This window comes from Hemitrygon akajei, chromosome 5, assembly GCF_048418815.1.
Source record: "Hemitrygon akajei chromosome 5, sHemAka1.3, whole genome shotgun sequence".
NCBI classification, from domain to species: domain Eukaryota; kingdom Metazoa; phylum Chordata; class Chondrichthyes; order Myliobatiformes; family Dasyatidae; genus Hemitrygon; species Hemitrygon akajei.
The window spans coordinates 96,630,053-96,651,150 of record NC_133128.1 but is presented as its reverse complement, the minus strand read 5'-3'; the positions used below and the strand labels follow the sequence as shown (position 1 = coordinate 96,651,150).

The window sequence follows — 21,098 nt, the reverse complement described above, 5'->3', positions numbered from 1 at the left end:
GTACTGTTATGGCCTAAGCCCCAATCTCCTGCCTTCCTGTATCCCGTCACACCCTGATCAATCAAGAATCTATCAACCACTGCCTTAAGTATGTCCAATGACTTCACCTGCACAGCCACCCGTGGCAACAGATTCCACAGGTTCACCACTCTCTGGCTAAAGAAATTCCTCCTCATTTCCGTTCTAAAAGGATGCCCTCTATTCTGAGACTGTGATCTCTGGTCCTGGACTCCCCCACCTTAGGAAACATCCTCTCCATATTCACTCACTCGAGTCCCTTCACTGTTCAATGGATTTCAATGAGGTCACCCCTCATTCTTCTGAATTCCAATGAATACAAGCCTAGAGCCATCATATGCACTTCATATCTTCATATGACAAGCCTTTAAATTCCGGAATCATTTTCGTGAACCTCCTTTAAACCCTCTGCAATGTTAGCACATCATTTCTTGGGTGGGGCCAAAATGCTCACAATACTTCAAATTAAGGCCTTGCCAGTGCTTTATAAAATCTCTACATTACATCCTTGCTTTTATATTCTAGTCCTCTTGAAATGAATGTTTACGTCTCATTTACCTTCCTCACCACTGACTCAACCTGCAATTAACCTTTAGGGGATCCTGCATAAGGACTCCCAAGTCCCTTTCTACCTCAGAAATTTTAATTTTCTCTCTATTTGGAAAATAATGTACCATTTTATTTCTTCTACCAAAGTGCATAACCATACACTTCCCAACACTATTCCATCTGCCACTTCTTTGCCCATTCTCCTAATCTAAGACCTTCTGTAGCCTATTTCCTCAAAACTACCTGCCCCTCCAATTAATCTTTGTATCATCCACAAACTTTGCTACAAAACCATAAATTCCATCATCCAAATAATTGACATATAATGTTAAAATAATTGGTCCCAACATAGACCTCTGTGGAACACCACTAGTCACCGGCGGTTAATTAGAAAAGGTTCCTTTTATTCCCACTTTTTGCCTCCTGCCAATCAGCTACTGCTTTATACATGCTAGAATCTTTCCTGTAATATCATGGGCTTGTAGCTTGTTAAGCAGCATCATGCGTGGCACCTTGTCAAAGGCGTTCAGAAAATCCAAGTGCACAACATTCGCCAATTCTCCTTTGTCTATCTGCTTGTTATTTCTTCAAAGAATTCCAACAGATTTGTCAGGCAAGATTTTTCTTTGAGAAAACCATACTGACTTTGGCCTATTTTATCATGTGCCTCCAAGTACCCCGAAACCATATCCTTAACAGTCAACTCCAACATCCTCCCAACCACTGGGTCAGTCTAACTAGCCTTTAATTTCCTTTCTTCTGCCTCTCTTCCTTCTTGAAGAGTGGAGTGACATTTGCAATTTTCCAGATCTCTGGAACCATGCCAGGATCAATTGGTTCTTTAAAGATAATTTCTAATGCCTTCACAATCTCTTCAACCACCTCTTTCAGAAACCTGGGGATTTTACCATCTGATCCAGGAGACTTGTCTACCTTCAGGCCTTTCAGTTTCCCGAGAACCTTCTCCCTAGTAATGGCAACTTCACACCCTTCTGCTCCTGACACTCTTGAACTTCTGGCATAATGCTAGCATCTTCCTCAGTGAAGAATGATACAAAATACTTATTCAGTTTGTCTGCCATTTCCTTGTCCTCCATTACTACCTCTCCAGCATTGTTTTCCAGTGGTCTGATATCCACACTCACCTCTCTTTTACACTTTATGTATCTGAAGAAACTCATGGTATCCTCTAATATTATTGGCTTGCTTACCGTTGTATTCCATCTTTTCCTTCTTTATGACTGTTTAAATTCTCTTCTGGTGATTTTTAAAAGTGTACCAATGCTCCAACTTCTCACTAATTTTTGCTCTATTATATGCACTCTCTTTGGTTTAGATGGCAAACACGAGGAAATCTGCAGATGCTGGAAATTCAAGCAACACACACAAAATGCTGGTGGAACGCAGCAAGCCAGGCAGCATCTATAGGGAGAAGCACTGTCGACGTTTCAGGCCGAGACCCTTTGTTCTGACGAAGGGTCTCGGCCCAAAACGTCGACAGCACTTCTCCCTATAGATGCTGCCTGGCTTGCTGCGTTCCACCAGCATTTTGTGTGTGTTGTTTTGGTTTAGATGTTGGCTTTGACTTCTTATTAGCCATGGTTGTGTCAGCTTGCCTTTTGAATACTTCTTCCCCTTCAGGATGTATATATCTTGCGCCTTCTGAATTGCTTCCAGAAATTCCAGCCATTGCTGCTCTGCTGTCATCCCTGTCAGTGTTCTTTTCCAAACAATTTTGGCTAGCTCTTCTCCCTTCTCTCTGTCGTAATACTGATACATCTGACTTTAGCTTCTCCTTCTCAAATTGCAGAGTGAATTTGATCATATTATGATCATTGTCCCTAAAGGTTCCTTTAACTTGAGCTCTCTTATCAATTTTGGCTGTTTGCACAACACCCAATCCAGAATAGCTGATCCCCTAGTGGGCTCAACCGTGAGCTTCTCTAAAAAGCCATCTCATAGACATTCTAGAAATTCCCCCCTTGGGATCCGGCACCAACCCGATTTTTCCCAATCTACCTATATAATGAAATCCCCCATGCTATTGTAAAATTGCCCTTTTGGCATACTTTTTCTACCTCCTGTTGTAACTTGTAGACCACATCCTTACTACTGCTTGGGGTCTGTATACAACTCCCCTCAGGGTCTTTTTACCCCTGCGGTTCCTCAGCTCTATCCACAACAATTCAACAGCTTCCGACCCTATGTCAGCTCTTTCTAATGATTTGATTTCATTTTTAACCAACAGAGCAACACCATCTCCTCTACCTACCTGCCTGCCTGTCCTTTTGATACAATGTGTATCCTTGGATATGGAGCTCCCAGCTACAATCATTTTTCAGCTATGATTCAGTGATGCCCACAACGTTATACATGCCAGTTTGTAACTGTGCTACTAGTTCATATACCTTGTTTTGTAGACTGAATCTATTCAAATGTAACACCTTCAGTCCTGTATTCACTCTTTTTGATTTTTGTCTGCCTTTTACATTGCAACACATCCTGTTGACTGCAATTTTGCCCGATTATCAGCCTCTCCTTGCTAAGAGTCTCACTGTACATTGTCTCTGTTCGTAAAGCAACAGCCTCATCCTCAGCGTTATCACTCCGGTTCCCATCCCCCTGCCAAATTGGTTTAAACTCTCCAAACAACTGGCAAACTTGCTCGCAAGGATATTGGTCCCTCTCGGGTTCAGGTATAATCTGTCTCTTTTATCCAGGTTGTACCTTCCCCAGAAGAGATTCCAATGATCCATGAATCTGAACCCCTGCTCCCTGCACCAGTTCATCGGCCACACATTCATCTACCAGATCATCCTATTCTTACCCTCACTGGCTCATGGCACTGGCAGCAATCCACCCCAAAATCTCCCTTCAGGACTTCCTCTCCTTCTCTCCCATTGTCATTGGTGCCAGTATGTACCAAGACTTCGGGCTGCTCACTCTTCCATTTTAGAATGCCAATGACCCAATCCAAGATATCCCTGGCAGCATCTGGGAGGCAACATTCCACCCGGGGTCTCTATTGCACCCACAGAATCTCATCTCTGTTTCTCTGACTATAGAATCTCCTATCACCACTGCAGTGTTCTTCACCTCCCTGCTCTTCTGAGCCACAGCACTAGATTCAGTGCCAGAGACCTGGTCACTGCGGTTTCCCCCTCCTCACGGTAGGTTGTCTCCCTCAATAGTATCTAAAGTCATATACTTATTATTGAGGGGAATGGCCACAGGTGTACTCTGCACTGGCTGTGCATTTCCCTTTTCCTGACAGTCACCCAGTTACCTGCCTCCTGCAACCTAGGGGTGATTGCCTCCCTGTAGCTCCTGTCCTCAGACCTTCCTCAGTCTCCTGTATGAGGTGATGGTCATTGAGCTGCTGCTCAGTTCGCCTGGTACAGATGTGTTTATCCAGTAGACTGAAGTTCTCCCACATCTCATACATGGTACGAAACACTGCCCTTGGAGCCATTCTCTCTACACTACTATGTCCTAACAGATGAGGAATAAAGAATTAAGAACAAAAAGAGAAACTTAGCAGATACTTCACCTCACCCAAGCCTGTCCTACCAAGGTGCAACACTTCACATTTGGCTGAGTTAAACTCCATCTGCCATTTCTCCACCTGTATTTGCATTTGATCTATATCCTGATATATTTTTTGCATGTCTCCTACGTTATCCACAACACCACCAATCTTTGTATCATCTGCAAACCTACTAGCCCACCCATCTACATTTTCATCCAGGTTATTCTTATACATCACAAACTGCAGGGGTCCCAGTACAGATCCCTGCGGAACTAGCTAGAATAAGTCCCTGTGATAACTACCTTGATAATTTGCAAATCTTCAGAAGTTGACTCTCTATTCAAGCAGTAACTTCTAATGTCTGTAGGCACATTTCTTTTTGTGGCATGCCTGGGGGCGTTGGTGTTGGGGCAAGAAAATTTGACCTTGATAAACACTTTTTTATATATATTTTAACCATTCAGCTTCATTTGGTCTGAATCTGGGATTTCCCTACTTAACCAATTTGTGGGAGTACCTTCAATACACAGACCTCTATGGTTGAAACAGTTGGCTCAATTTCTCCTCCTTGGCAGTTAGAAATGGGCAGTAAATACTGGCCTTATTAATGATGCTTGCCCCTCCCTAGTAAATGAGTAAGTAACAAGGGCTCTGGGAGCTTGGCTCTAAGTCTAAGACCATAACTGCAAACGTCGACATCGCTTCTCCCTATAGATGCTGCCTAGCCTGCTGCGTTCTACCAGCATTTTGTGTGTGTAACTGTAAATTTACCACTGCTTAATGAAAGTCTCAATCACAGTTTGCAATGTTCAACCGATTCTCAGGTATTGACCCTTCCCAACAACATCGCTGTCCATTTTTCTTTCATCCATGTGCCCGTCTAAATGTGTTTTAAATGTACCTAATGTATCTGCCTCTACTACTGCTCCAGGCAGCAGGTTCCATAAGGTGTAGTAGCACAATTAGGCCATTTGGCCCATCAAGTCTGCTCCACCATTCTATCACTGCAGATTTCTTATCCCTCTCAATCCCATTTTCTAGCCTTCTCCCGATATCCATAGAACATAACACAGAAACAGGCCTTTTGGCCCTTCTTGGCTGTGCTGAACCATTTTTATGCCTAGACCTACTTACCTGCACCTGGCCCATATCCCTCTATACACCTCTCATCTATGTACCTGTCCAAGTTTTTCTTAAATGTTAAAAGTGAGCCCGCATTTACCACTTCATCTGGCAGCTTATTCCACATTCGCACCACTCTCTGTGTGAACACAAAGTACACTGAAGATGCTGTGGTCAAATCAACACGTACAACATGCTGCAGGAACTCAGCAGATCGGGCAGCATCCAGGAAAACGAGCAGTCAATGTTTTGGGCCAAGACCCTTCGTCAGGACTGAAGAGGGAGGGGGCAGGGGCCCTATGAAGAAGGTGGGGGGTGGGTGGGAAGAAGGCTGGTGGGTGTCCGATTAAGAACCAATCAGAGGAAAAATCAAGGGGTGGGGGAGGGGAAGCAGGGAGGGGATAGGCAGGAAAAGTGAGGAAGGAATGTAAGCTGAAAGCACTGTAGTAGAAGGCAGAATCATGAGAGAGGTGATAAGCAGCTGGAGGAGGAGGCAGAGTGAAACTGGGATGGGGGAAGGGAGCGGGAGGGAATTACCAGAAGTTGGAGAATTCATTGTTCATACCAAGGGGCTGGAGACTACCCAGACGGTATACGAGGTGTTGCTCCTCCAGCCTGAGTTTGGCCTCATCATGGCAGTAGAGGAGGCCATGTACGGACATATCCGAATGGGAATGTGAAGCAGAGTTGAAGTGGGTGGCAACCGGGAGTGGCCACAACAGACAGGAACAACATGAGCTATCCTCCAATCCTCCGGCACCTCACCCGTAGATACCGACATTTTAAATCTATCTGCCAGGGCCCCTGCAATTTCAACACTAGTCTCCTTCAAGGTCCGAGGGAATACTCTGTCAGGTCCTGGGAATTTATCTACTCTGATTTGCCTCAAGATAGCAAGTGTATAAACAAAACATACCATTCCCCTATACTCCAATCACCTTAAAATTGTGCCCCCTTATATTAGCCCTGGGGAAATGTCTCCAGCTGTCCACTCATTCTATGCCTCTTGTACACCTCTGTCAAATCACCTTTCATCCTCCTTTGCAAGGAGAAAAGCCCTTGCTCGCTTAACCTATCCTCATAAGACATGCTCTCCAATCTAGGCAGCATCCTGGTAAATCTCCTCGGCACCCTCTCGATTGATGAAACTGTACTTCCAAAGATACTGCGTCTTTCAAGGGCTATATAGTACTGAAGTAAATGTAATTCTATAATACAGACACAAGAGACTGCAAATAATGGAATCAGGAGTAGAAAAAAGAACTACTGGGCCAGGCAGCATCCGTGGAGAGAAATGGGCCATTGACATTGCTGGTTGAGACCCTTAATTTGCGATGGGGAAGAGCTGGCAAGTAAGATCACAGATTTCCAGATGTTGGAAATCCAAAGCAACATTCACAAAACACTGGAGGAACTCAGCAGGCCAGGCAGCTTCTATGGAAAAGAGTGACTAGTCAATGTGACCCTGAGACCCTTCCGGACTGGAAAGGAAGAGGAAAAGTCAGTGTCTGAAGGCAGGGGGAGGGGAGGAAAAAGTACAAGGTGGCAGGTGATGGGTTAACCTGGGAGGGGGTGAAGTAAAGAGCCGGGAAGTTGATTATTGAACGAGATAAAGGGCTGGAGGTGGGGGAGATGATGGCAGAAGTCCATGGAAGAAAGGGATGGGGGAGGAGCACCAGAGGGAGGTGGTGGGCAGGTAAGGAGATAAGATGAGAGAAGGAAACAAAAGTGGGGAATTGTGAAGGGGGGGGCAATTACCAGAGGTTCAAGAAACCGATGTTCATGCCATCAGATTGGAGGCTACCATAATGGAATACAAGGTGATGCTCCTACAACCTGACTGTGGCCTCATCGTGACAGTAGAGGAAGCGATGTACTGACATGTCGGAATGGGAAGTGGAACTGAAGTGGGTGGCTACAGAGAGGTCCAGCTTTTTCTGACTGACTGACTGAATGTAAGTGCTCAGCGAAGTGGTCACCCAGTCTACATCAGGTCTTACTGATATACAGGAGGCTGCACTGGGTGTAAGAGTTAAGATCCAGGTGAGGAGGAATTATTTGGCATATGGAGTCTTTTGAGTTAGGGAAGGGTCAAAATAGCACCAGAGGCTTAGAGGTGATAGGTTCAAAGTAAATGTATTATGAAAGTACATGTATGACACTATATATGTGGAACGAGCTATATATATTTGTGGAATGAGCTTCCGGTAGAAGTGGTAGAGGTAGGTTTGATTTTGTCATTTAAAAAAAAAATTGGATGGGTATATGGACAGGAAAGGAATGAAGGGTTATGGGCTGAGTGCAGGTAGGTGAGACTAGGTGAGAGTAAGCATTTGGCACAGACTAGAAGGGCTGAGGTGGCCTGTTTCCATGCTGTAATTGTTACATGGTTTTATATGGTGATATAACCAGAGAATTTTCTTACAGCCATTCACAGTACATACAAAGAAACACAATAGAATTCAAAATGGACGAACAGCCAATGTGCAAATACAAATGAAAACAAACAAACAAGCAAATAAATAAACAAACAAACAAGCAAGCTATAAATATCGAGAACAAGCGATGAAGAGTCCTTGAAAGTGAGTTGATAGTTTGTGGAAACAGTTCAGTAAATTTATTCCCTCTGCTTCAAAAGACTGATGGTTGAGGAGTAATAACTGTTCCTGAGCCTGGTGGTATGAGTTCTCAGGCTCCTGTACCACCTTCCTGATGACAACAGCAAGAAGAGAGCATGGCCTGGGTGATGGAATTTAAAATTAATGATCTTCTCTTACTTCTGATCCTCCTGATGAGGTCTGGGTCATGGACTTCTCGTATCCTCCACCTATAGTCAATGATCAGCTCTTTGGTTTTGCTGCAAGTGAGTGAGAGGTTGGTGTGGCACCTTTCAGCTAGCTTTTCAGTCTCCTTCTTACATGCTTATTCGTCATCTCCTTTGATTTGGCCAACGATAGTGGTGTCGTCAGCAAACTGAAACACGGCGTTGGAGCAGGTAGAGCTAACAAAGTTTTACAGATGATGTAATAGGAGAGGAAGGCGGAGCATGGAATCAAATAAGGGAGGTGATGTGGGCAGATGGGAATAATGGGAAGAGGTTGTACCCACTGGGAAAGGTAATGGGCAGGTGGATAAAGTGGGCAAGGGGGTGGGAAAAAAGCAATGATTATCGTGTACAGGAAGATCTGGGTAGATTAGAAGAAGAGAAATAGACAAGGACTAAGTTATCTGTAATTGGAGATTTCAGTGTCCATACCTTCAGGTTGTAGGTCACCCGTGTGGAATATGAGCTGCTGTTTCTCTTGTTTGCATTTGGGCTCACCCTGACAGTGGAGGAGGCTGAGGGCAGACAGATTGGTTTGGAAATGGGAAAGAGAATTAAAGTTGCAAGTCAGAGGGCTGGCAGACAGAATGCAGGTATTGATGTCTGACCTGTGGAGTTCCTTGCAGCAATTTGTCTTTTTATTAACGTAGTATTGCAGGTGTTGCCTTCACAGAGTCTGTCTGAACATTACTGCTGCCTCTATTTTATTAATTTAGAGATACAGTGCAGAATAGGCCCTTCTGGCCCAACGAGCTGCACTGCCCTGAAACCCACTTATTTTTAACCATAGTCTAATCATAGGACAATTTGCAATGACTGCAACACATAAAATGCTAGAGGAACTCAGCTGGTCAGGCAGCACCTGTGGAATAAACAATTGGTGTTTTGGGCCGAGACTCTTCTTCAGGACTGAGAAGGAAGAGGAAGACACCAGAACAAAAGGTGTGGGGAGAGGAAAGAGGATAGTGAGAGGTGATACGTGAAGCCAGGTGGGTGGGAAAGATAAAGGGTTGGAGAGGAAAGAATCTGATAGGAGATGAGCATGGACCATGCAAGAAAGGGAAGGGAGAGGGGACTCGGGGGGGGGGGGGGGGGGGGGGGAGGTGATAGGTAGGTGAGAAGAGGTTAAAGGCCAGAGTGGGGAATAGTAGAAGAGGGGAGAGGTGGGAAATGTTTTTACCAGGAAGGAGAAATCAATATTCATGCCACCACGTTGGAGGCTAACCAGACAGAATATAAGGTGTTGCTCCTCCACCCTGAGGGTGACCTCATCATGGCACGAGAAGAGGCCATGGACTGACATGTTGGAATGTGAATGAGAATCAGAGTTAAAATGTTTGGCCACTGGCAAGTTCAGCTTTTGATGGAAAGAGTGGAGGTGCTTCATGAAGCGATCCCTCAATTTACGACTGGTCTCACCAAGGTAGAGGAGACCACATTGGAAGCACTGGACACAATAGAAGAGCCCAGCAGATTTACAGGTGAAGTGTTGCCTCACCTGGAAGGACTGTTTTGGGCCCTGAATGGAGGTGAGGGTGGAGATGAATGGGCAGGTGTAACATTTAGGCCGCTTGCAGGGACAAGTACTGGGAGGGAGATTAGTGGGTAGGGATGAATGGACAAGGGAATCACAGAGGAAGTAATCCGTGCAGAAACCAGGGTGAGGCGGGGGAGGTAAAGATATGTTTAGTCGTGGGATCCCTTTGGAGGTGGCGGAAGTTGCGGAGGATGATGTGTTTGATGCGGAGGCTCATGGGGTGGTAGGTAAGGACAAGAAAAACTCTACCACTGTTAAGGCAGTGGGAAGATGGGGTGAGTGTGGATGATCGGGAAATGGAGGAGATGTGTGTGAGGGCAGCAGCAAAGTTGCAGGAAGGGAAACCTGGTTCGAAGTTCAAAGTAAAATTTATTATCAGAGCACATGCATGTAGCTACATACAACCCTGAGATTCTTTTTGTGCAGGCATACTTAGCAAATCTGTAGACCAGTAACTGTAAACTGTAACGATCAGGAACTATAAACTGTAAACAAACTGTGCAAATGCAGAAATAAATAAATAGGAGTCAATAATGAGCATGAATACCAATATAACAGAATGCTTAAATGAGTGTAGCTATCCCATCTTTCTTTGAAGAAGGATGATATCTCTGATGTTCTGGAAAGGAAAACTGCCTCCTGGGAACAGATGCGGCGGAGGCAAAGGTACTGAGCAAAGGGAACAGCATTTGTACAGGAGACAGGATAGGAAGAGATATAGTCAAGATAACTGTGGGAAATGGTATGTTTATAAAAGATGTTGTTTGACAGTTTGTCTCTAGAAATAGGGACAGAGATTGAGAAAGGGGAGGGCGGTATCAGAAATGGGCCATGTGAATTTAAGGGCAGAGTTGAAGTAAGAGGTGAAGTTGATGAAATTGATAAGCTCAGCATGTATGCGTGAAGCAGCACGGATGCAGTCATCTATGTAGCGGAGGGAGCATTATAGAGCATTACCAGGGAAGTCTTGCTGTTTTACCATCAAACCTATAGACAAAAGGTGTTACAGTTATGGTGTGGTGCACTGACTTCTACCTTGCTGAGGCCAGGTGGCAACTCTCAGATCCCTCCTCGTACCTACCCCTTGAAGAGGGTACCAATCCGGAATATCAGAAAACCGTCTGACACCATCACTGAACTCATCAGCTCCCATCCACTGCCAGCGAACTCATTGTTCCCCTACCCCACACTGCTGGCTTCTACCTCCTACCCAAGATCTGCAAACCTGACTGATCGGGTAGGCCTATTGTCTCTGCCTGCTCCTGCCCTACTGATTCTGCGTCCTTATACCTTGACTCCTTTCTATCTCCTTGGTTCAGTCCTTTCCCACGTACATTTGTGACACTTCTCAAGCTCTTAATCTCCTCGGTAACTTCCAATTCCCTGGCCCTGACTGCCTCATCTTCACCATGATGTCCAGTCCTTATACACTTCTATCCCCCCATCAAGATGGCCTTAAAGCTCTCTGCTTCTTTCTCAATAAAAGAACCAACCACCCTCCTCCATCTGGCAAACCAAGTCCTCGCCCTCAACAATTTTTCCTTCAGCTCCTCACACTTTCTCCATACTCACTGGTAACCATGGGCAGTTACTGGGTCCCAGCTATGCTTGCCTCTTGGTTGGCTACGTAGGATAGTCCATGTCCAGGCTTTTCCTGGGAATGCTCCACAACTCTTCCTCTGCCACAATTATCTTGATGATACCTCTTTCCATCCTGTCTCCTGTAAAAATGGTATTCCCTTTTCTCAGTTTCTTTGCCTCTGCCAGATCTGTTCCTAGGGTGCGACTTCCCTTTCCAGGACATCAGAGATGTCCTCTTCCTTCATAGAATGGGGTTTCCCTTCCTCCATCATTGATGCTGCCCTCGACCACATCTCCTCTATTTCCCAAACACCCACTCACCCCATCTTCCTGCCACTTTAACAGTGATAGAGTTCCTCTTGTCCTTACCTAGCATCCCGTGAGACTCCACGTCCAACACATCATCTTCCACAACTTCCGCCAGCTCCTAAGGGATCCTACCATTAAACATATCATTACCCTTTACCATCCCCGCCCTCCACTTTTCACAGGGAATGCTCCCTCTGTGATTCCCTTGTCCGTTTGTCCCACCCCATTGGTTATCCCTGCAAGCAGCTGAAGTGTTACACCTGCCTATTTACCTCCTCCCTCACTCCCTTTAGGGCCCCAAACAGTCCTTCCAGGGGTGATGCAACATCTCTCCTTCGAATCTGCTGGGGTCATCTAATGTGTCTGGTCCTCCGGATGCGACCTCTACATTAGTGGGCCTATCGTAAATTGGGGTCCCCTCTGTCGAGCACATCAACTTCATCCACCAAAAGTGGAACTTCCCAGTGACTGAACATTTTAATTCTGATTCTCATGCCAGTTCCAACATGTTGGTCCATGAGTTCCTCTTAAGTCAAGATGAGGTCACCCTCAGGGTGGAGGGGCAACACCTTGTATTCCATCTGGGTATATTCCATCTAACATGTTGGCAAGGATATTCATTTCTCCTTCTGGTTTAAAAAAAAAATACCCTCTCCTCCTCTCTTCTATTCCCCACTCTGGCCTCTCACCTCCCCGAGTCCCCTCCTCCTTCCCTGTCTCCTATCGTCCACTCTGTTCTATCAGATTCCTTTTTCTCCAGCCCTTTATCTTTCCAACCTACCTGGCTTCACCCTTCACCTGGCTATCCTCCTTCCCATCTTCCCAGCCCCCCCCCCCCGGCTTTTTATTCTGGCACCTTCCCCCTTCCTTTTCAGTCCTGAAGAAGGTCTTGGCCCAAAACGTGAACTGTATATTAATTTCCATAGATGCTGCCTGACCTGCTGAGCTCCTCCAGCATTGTGTGTTGTTGCTTTGGGTTTCCAGCATCTGCAGACTTTCTTGGGTGTATAATTAGCCTACTGACCGCTACGTCTTTGGAATGTGCAAGGAAAACGAGGACCCACAAATTCACAGGGAAGACACACAAACTCCGTGCCGAGCTTCACACCAGCTGCACCCTCCTCTTATTCTAGTCCTAGAGATAAAAGTCCGATCTTCAGTTTGGCATTTTAGGGGTGGTTTTTGTACCTTTCAGTAACGTGAGCCTTTAATCTACCTTGGGTTGTTAACCAGTGGGCTTAAATTTGCAGTGTGTGGTAGAGGAATGAGAAAGGAGCTGAGCTGAGTTATTTGCATGCAGAACATAGTGGGAATCTGAAGTGTACCATAAGTGCAGAGATAAAGTGCCTGAATATGCACTTGAAATGTTTAACTAATTAGGCTGCAGGGTGACAGCAGGGATATGGCAAATAGCTGGGTATCCCTTCGAGTGCAAGAGATTATCCTGGGCTAAATAGCCAGGTGTGTCATAAGTGATTATAATTAACTTTTATTAATGGCACTCTGTTTCGGTTGTCTGTTTCCATACGTCTGCAAATTGGTAGTCATTTCTTACTCTGTTTTCCACTTTGCATGTTCTTGTAATTAAAGTGAATAGATGAGATTAATTTGTCACACGTACATTGAAACGTGAAGTGAACTGCGTCACTTTCATCAACGACTAACACAGTCTGAGGATTGCACTAGAGGCAACCTGAAAGTGTTACCACACTTTCAGCACCGACACAGCATGTCTACTTACTAACCCTAACTCATACGTCTTTGGAATGTGGAGGAAACCGGAGCACCCGGAGGAAACCCACATGGTCACAGAGAGAATGTACAAACTCCTTAGAGGCAGTGGTGAGAATTGAAGCACAATCATGATTGCTGGTGTTGTAAAGCATTATGCTAACTGCTACGTTACTGTGCCACTCATCAGAATCAGAATGGCTTCGTGTGGCCAAGGGTTAACGCTGCCTGTGTTTTTAACTGTGCAGCATTTCCTCTGCTGCAAGTAAGCTCACAAGAACATAGCAGCTGGAGGTTTCCTGGTCTCTCAAGCCTGCCCCCTGTTCAGTATGATAATGTTTGATATACCCCAGGCTTTAACTCTTCCTGTGCCAGATTCCTGATGTTCTAAAAATTTATGTACTTTGTGCTTCTAATAATCTTACCTCCACAATTCTCTGGCGTAGGGAATTCCAGAGATTTAATACCTTTTTATGAGATTTTTGTTACATGCCAGTTATTTGAAGCCAAGGTCTCTTATCTTAAAATAGTCCCCCCTCATTGCAAACTCTCTCATCATTGAAAACATCTTGACGTGTACCCTGTTATACCTGCTTAAGATTACTGTTCATTTTTCTAAATTTCAAGGAGTAAAGGCGCAACTTTTTTAGCCTCTTAGAAGATAGAACAATACAGCACAGTACAGGCCCTTCAGCCTATAATGCTGTGCCAACCTTTTAACCTACTCTATGAATAATCTAACCCCTCCCTTCTGCACAGCTCTCCATTTCTAAATCTTTTATATGCCTATCTAATAGTTTCTTATATGCCTCTAATGTATTTGGCTTTAACACCACCACTCACCACTGTGTAAAAGAAACTTACTTCTGACATCTCCCTCCAATCACCTTAAAATTATGCCCTCTCGTATTACCCAATGGCCAGACTCGTTCAAGCTGACAGGAAGGCAACAGTAATCAAGTAACCATGTGTTACAACAGTGGTGTGGAGAACGGCATCTCTGAATGCACAATATGTTGAACATTGAAATGGATGGACTACAGCAGCAGCAGATCACACGGAGTTCTACTCCTATACCTAATAAAATGGCCACTGGGTGAACATTCCTGTGATCCCAGTGGGGACCATGTCCCGGAAAGTGCCAATGCCCTCAGGAAAGGAAAGGCTGTGAGTGTCGAAGCAGGAAGGAAAGGACATGCAATTTTCCTGGCTTTGCAATAATTTGATTCTTTTTAGTTATAAATTCTTTTATAATAAGAATAAAATATTAACTTGTAAGGAGGAGTAATATTGAGAAACCTAATAGGCCCAGCGAGCTGTTTTGATGCTGTAACGCTTTTGTTTGATTCTCTGTAGGGCGGAAGGAAGCAGCAAAATCCAATCTCGCCTTGATCAGCAGACCAGTCGCCTGGGGCAACAGGTCCGCCTCAACGCCAAGGCCTCGTTTATACCCAAGAGTTCAACTCCAAAGGAAAAACTGTCGCCAGCTTCTCAAATGGATGACATTGAACGAGGTATGTGGGGGCTGATTCAACAACATTAGAAATTGAAGCAAGATTTGCCTACGTAGTCTGCTCTACAATTCAATAAGGCAATTAATTTCCATTTCAACCCTTCATATCAGACTCCAGAGCCAGCGTGGATAACTTCACTCACCTAATTCCACAACCTACAGACTTGCTTTCATGTTCTCAGTATTATTTATTTACTTATTTAAATTCAAGTTTATTGACACCTGACTGTACATATATACAATAGATTCAATAGGTACATTTAATGTCAGAGAAATGTATACACCATACATCCTGAAATTCTTTTTCTTTGCAAACATCCATGAAAACAGAGGAGTGCCCCAAAGAATGAATGAGTTAAATGTTAGAACTCCAAAGCCCCCTCCCAACTCCCCTCCCATAAGCAGCAGCAAAGCAAGGATCCCCACTCCCCCACCAGCATAAAAAAGTATTGGCACCCCCCGCCACTGAGCACTCAAGCGTGCAGCAAAGCATTAATAAAGACACAGACTTGCAGTACCCCAAAGACTACTCGTTCACCTGGTATTCTACATACCACATGCTCGCTCTCTCTCCCTAATAAGGGAAAAACAGGTGTCCCCATTTCACAGCGTGAGGGGACACATAACAAAGCAACTCACTGATTCATAGTGTGAAATGTCTGTTGCATCGTTTCTTTCAAGCTCTGTGCCCAAAGAACACAGCCAGTAGCCAGCTTGCTGCTTTCAATCTTCCATCTCTCACAACGTATCAGGCAGCAGCACCGGTCTTGAATCAGCCCGTCTCCAGAGCCATGAAAATCTGGCAGCCTGAAGGCAAGGCTAGTCTTCCAGGCTGAAAAGCGGCCAGTCATGAGGCCCTGAGCGCAGGTTCCATTCCCTCAAAGAACTGATGTCAGAGTGTAACTCCAGGTCAGGGTCTTCAAAAGAACCTTGAAAAGAAAAAAGAGATAACAAAGATAGAAATGGAGCTGTTTCTGAAGATGCAACCAAATGAAACAATGTTCCTCTGGACCATTGTGCACACAAAACATACCACATATAGCACATAAGCCAAAATATTAACATAAGTTAATAAAATATAACTCAAAATGCATGTAGTACACAATACAGGTAAACTGTAAACAGCTTGCTGCTGTAATGCTGAAACCTTGGTGGTGGCAGGGTATTCATTAGTTTCACAGCTTGAGGGAAGAAACTGTTACTTCATCAAGCAATTCTAGTCCTGATGCTTCTGTTCATCCTTCCTGATAGTAATGGGTCAAAGAGTAGTGGGATGGGTGGTAACGATCCTCAGCAAAGAGATTGTGGGATGGGTGGTAACGATTCTCAGCAAAGAGATTGTGGGATGGGTGGTAACGATTCTCAGCAAAGAGATTGTGGGATGGGTGGTAACGATTCTCAGCAAAGAGATTGTGGGATGGGTGGTAACGATCCTCAGCAAAGAGATTGTGGGATGGGTGGTAACGATCCTCAGCAAAGAGATTGTGGGATGGGTGGTCGGGATCCTCAGCAAAGAGATTGTGGGATGGGTGGTAACGATTCTCAGCAAAGAGATTGTGGGATGGGTGGTTGGGACCCTCAGCAAAGAGATTGTGGGATGGGTGGTAACGATTCTCAGCAAAGAGATTGTGGGATGGGTGGACGGGACCCTCAGCAAAGAGATTGTGGGATGGGTGGTCGGGACCCTCAGCAAAGAGATCGTGGGATGGGTGGTAACGATCCTCGGCTAAACTTTGTCTGAAGCACTCTGAGTATATGTCACAAATCGGGGAAGAGAGATCCTCTCGGTGGTTTGTACTATTCTCTGTATAGGGTCCTGTGGTCCAATGACTCGTAGCTTCCGTACCACACAATGATGCAGACCAACAGGACACTGTCAAAGGTGCTTCTTTAGAAATTTGATAGAAGGTGGGCTTGTATGTCTCAGCCGCCTCAGAAAGGCTTGTATGTCTCAGAATGCTGAGAAGTGTGAGGTTCTACATTTTGGCAGGAATAATCCAAATAGAACATACAGGGTAAATGGTAGGGCATTGAGGAATGCAGTGGAACAGAGAGATCTAGGAATAACAGTGCATAGTTCCCTGAAGGTGGAGTCTCATGTAGATAGGGTGGTGAAGAAGGCTTTTGGAACGCTGGCCTTTATAAATCAGAGCATTGAGTACAGAAGTTGGGATGTAATGTTAAAATTGTACAAGGCATTGGTAAGGCCAAATTTGGAATATTGTGTACAGTTCTGGTCACCGAATTATAGGAAAGATATCAATAAATTAGAGAGAGTGCAGAGACGATTTACTAGGATGTTACCAGGGTTTCAGCACTTAAGTTACAGAGAAAGGTTGAACAAGTTAGGTCTCTATTCATTGGAGCGTAGAAGGTTGAGGGGGGATTTGATCGAGGTATTTAAAATGTTGAGAGGGATAGATAGAGTTGACGTGAATAGGCTGTTTCCATTGAGAGTAGGGGAGATTCAAACGAGAGGACATGATTTGAGAGTTAGGGGGCAAAAGTTTAAGGGAAACACGAGGGGGTATTTCTTTACTCAGAGAGTGATAGCTGTGTGGAATGAGCTTCCTGTAGAAGTAGTAGAGGCCAGTTCAGTTGTGTCATTTAAGGTAAAATTGGATAGGTATATGGATAGGAAAGGAGTGGAGGGTTATGGGCTGAGTGCGGGTAGGTGGGACTAGGTGAGATTAAGAGTTCGGCACGGACTAGGAGGGCCGGAATGGCCTGTTTCCGTGCTGTGATTGTTATATGGTTATATGGTTATAAAGTGTAGATGCTGCTGTGCCTTCTTGACTAATGAGGAGGTATTGTGGGTCCAGGTTAGATCGTCCATTATGTTCATCCCAAGGAACTTTGTGCTCTTCAGTCTCTCCATGGCAGAGCCATTGATGTACAATAGAGAATGGTCACCTGTGTCTTCCTGAAATCTACAATCATCTCCTTTACCTTCTCCACATTGAGACTCAAGTTGTTATTCTCACCCCATTTGACTCTAGCTCTCTAGCTCCTCTCTGTATGAGACTCATCATTGTTGCTGATGAGGCCAACCACTGTAGTATCATCATAAACTCGATGTGGTTTGAGCTGAATCTGGCAGTGCCATTGAGTCAGCAGTGTGAACAACAGCAGACTGGCACACAGCCTGGGGGCAGCATGATGGAGCTTGAGATGTTGATGCCAACTTGGACTGACTGCGGTCTTTCCATCAAGATATCCAGGATCCAGTTACAGAGAGGAGTACTGAGTCCCAACAAGGACAGTTTACCCACCACCTTCTGAGGGATGATCATGTTAAGTGCCAAGCTGAAGTGGATAAGCGACATCCTGGTGTATGAGACGTTGTTTTCTAGTTAGTACAGGATGGACTGGAGGGCTAAGCTCTCATCATTAGTGGACTGATTTGAACGGTAGGTGAACTGGAAGTAGTACGGTACTTTGTGTGATCCATTACCAGCCACTCAAAGCTCTGTTGAAGTCAGCCCCACTCGGCGGTAATCGCTTTGGCTGGTTATTGTTTCTTTTTTTGAGCACCAGAATGATGGTGGCTGCCTTGAAGCCTGTAGGGACAGTGGACCGTTTCAGGGAGATATTAAAGATGTTGGTTAAGACCTCTGTTAGCCAGGCCACACTGTTCTGCAGCAGCTGACCAGTATGTTGTCCAACCCCACAGCTTTGTGTGGGTTTACCCTGGTTAGGATCATCCTCACCTCAAATGTGGCTGGGCAGGGTGCCTGTGTTAAATTCTGTATAGAAGACATTCAGCCTATCAGTAAGGGAGACATTGCTATTGTTGATGTGCAGGGTGGACTTGTAATCAGTTATGGTTTGTATTCCTTGCCACATGCACCGCATGTCCCTGGTGTCACAGAGGTGTCTGGATTTTCTGTGAGTATTCATGCTTTGCTTTCCTGACAGCACAGGAGAGTGTAGCTCTTGCTGACCTGAGAATCGTCCTGTTCCCGATGTTAAGGCAGCATCTGAACCCTAAGCAGCGCACGAGCCTCTGCAGTCAGCCATGGTTTCTGGTTTAATCATGATAACAGCCTTATGCATTTTCCTACATAGCCAGTCACCAATCCTGCATATTCGTCAACGTTAATCGCCTCCCTGAACATGCTCCAGTCTGTGCTTTTGAAGCAGTCCTGCAGTGCTGATGCAGTATTACTATTACTTGTTTTTTATTTTGTATTTGCACAGTTTGTCGTCTTCTGCAGATTGGTTGTCTGTTGGTTATTCATCGATTCTATTGTCTATTTTCCTATAAATGCCTGCAGAAAAAAGGATCTCAGGGTAGTGAACGGTGACATATCCAAACTGTGATAATAAATTTGCTTTCAACTTTGAAGTATCAACTGCAGTGTCTCACCCTACCCTATTATTCTTCAAGGCCTATAACGTTCATCTTTGATCTTGATCATGTCCGCTGAAAGCCTTTTCTGAGGGTAAAGAATTATGTATGTGCATGGGTGGGAGGGAAGAACAGGGCCTGTTTTTGCTTGCTTGTTGTGTTCTGTGCTGTTTTGCTGAGCATTGTGTGCCAGAATGTGGCGACACTTGCCGGCTGCCCCCAGCACACCCTCAGTTGTGTTGGTTGTTAATGCAAGGGACATGTTTCACTGCAACACACACAAAATGCTGGAGGGACTCAGCAGGCTAGGCAGCATCTATGGAAAAAGGTACAGTCGATGTTTTGGGCTGAAAGCCTTTGGCAGGACTTCTTTGTGCTCTTTTCCACAGATGCTGCCTGGCCTGCTGAGTTGCTTCAGCATTTTGTGTGTGTTGCTCAGATTTCCAGAATCTGCAGATTTTCTCTTGTTTGTGACATGTTTCACTGTACGTTTTGATGTACACATAACAAATAAAATGGATTCTTGAATGAGCGAGCATCTATGGATCCCTTGAGTAGAGGAAGTTACATTTTTACAACTGTAACGCTCATGCGATCAGCTGGTGTATGTCTAGGGGAAGATTCGTCCACCCGCCAAACCGCGCCTCCCGTATATGTGGATGCTGTGAAATGCACACTGATACAAACTGGCACACACAATATCAAACCGCACGCCATGTACGTTTACAGAATACACTTTATAAATCTTACTAGAACTAAGTGATTAATAGCAATACAATATATATGAAAGAAAAGAAAGGAAAGAAAAGGCGCCAGAACTTATCAGGGTTCAGTCAATTAGTGCACAATCGTTGGAGCTCAACCATCGAAGTCTTCGGTCCACTATTCGATCTTCTCTGACCTTCACGACCCGTGCGCCTGGGACCAACCTCGATTGTCGACCAGAGCGCATCCAGCACCGTCTGCCTTCCTCGCGATCTCCTCTCCAACTCCCCAAGATCCCATGCAACGACAGCTCACAGACCCACAAGAAAGATTATCAGTAATTATAACTCAAACAAGCTGCGAGAGAAAGCAGTCTCTCACCAGTTACCATAACAAAGAAGCCATTTTGATTAACATACGCAGTAACATAAGAAACCCCGTTACACAACCTTTTGCGTGAATAAGTTAAGCCTCACCTCAGTCCTGTGCTGCTATTGAATTATTCTACTGTAGCAGAATTCTAATTTGCATAGTATGCCTACTACAATGAGCTTGTCATGTATATTAATGATTTGGATGTAAATGGAGGTGTCATAATCAGCAAGTTTGCAGAGGACACCAAATTTGTGGTATAGGTCACTGGTGACGAAGGTCGGCTAAGGTTATGAACACGAGATTCTGCCGATGTTGGAAGTCCAGAATGAGACACACAAAATATTGGAGAAACTCAGTAGGTCAGGCAGCATTTGTGGAGAAAAATAAACAGTTGATGCTTTGGGCCAAAGCCCTTCATTGAGACCATTCATCAGAGCTCCTGATATTGGTCTTGGTTTGGAGTGTCAACTGTTTATTCCCCTCCATAGAAGTTGCCTGACCTGTTGAGTTCCTCCAGCAGTTTGTGTCATCTAAGTTTATAACAGGCTCTAGATTACAGCAAGATCTAGGGAAAGTGTGCAAAGGACAGCAGGGGAACTTAACTCAGACAAGTGTCAGGCAATACATTTTGAGAAGTTCAACCAGGGCAGGACATACACAGTCTATGGCAGGGCCCTGTGGACTGCAGTTGAACAGGGTGACATGTTTCCACAAAACTGGTAATGCAGGAAGAGAAAGTGGTGAAGAAGGTGTACACTGCTTCAAAGTTTAAAGTAAGTTTATTATCAAAGTACATACAAGTCACCATATACTACCCTGAGAGGCTGAGTCTGTACTGAGGAAGCCAAATATGATGATAGCATTCTTTTAAAGAGGACTAGAATATAAAAGCAAGGATTTAATGTTGAGACTTTATAAAGCACTGGAGACACCTCAGTTGTGATCAGTTTCGTG

At 44.8% G+C, this 21,098-nt stretch overlaps 1 protein-coding gene across 1 annotated transcript in view; it reads left to right on the top strand.

The window, feature by feature from the left end:
* The window catches only part of eaf2 (ELL associated factor 2), a 63,151-nt gene that overhangs the window by 19,035 nt on the left and 23,018 nt on the right, over positions 1-21,098 (top strand). The window contains exon 4 of the mRNA XM_073046107.1: positions 14,557-14,714. Within this exon, the coding sequence (XP_072902208.1) occupies positions 14,557-14,714 (158 nt within the window). The remainder of the gene's footprint in view (positions 1-14,556; positions 14,715-21,098) is intronic.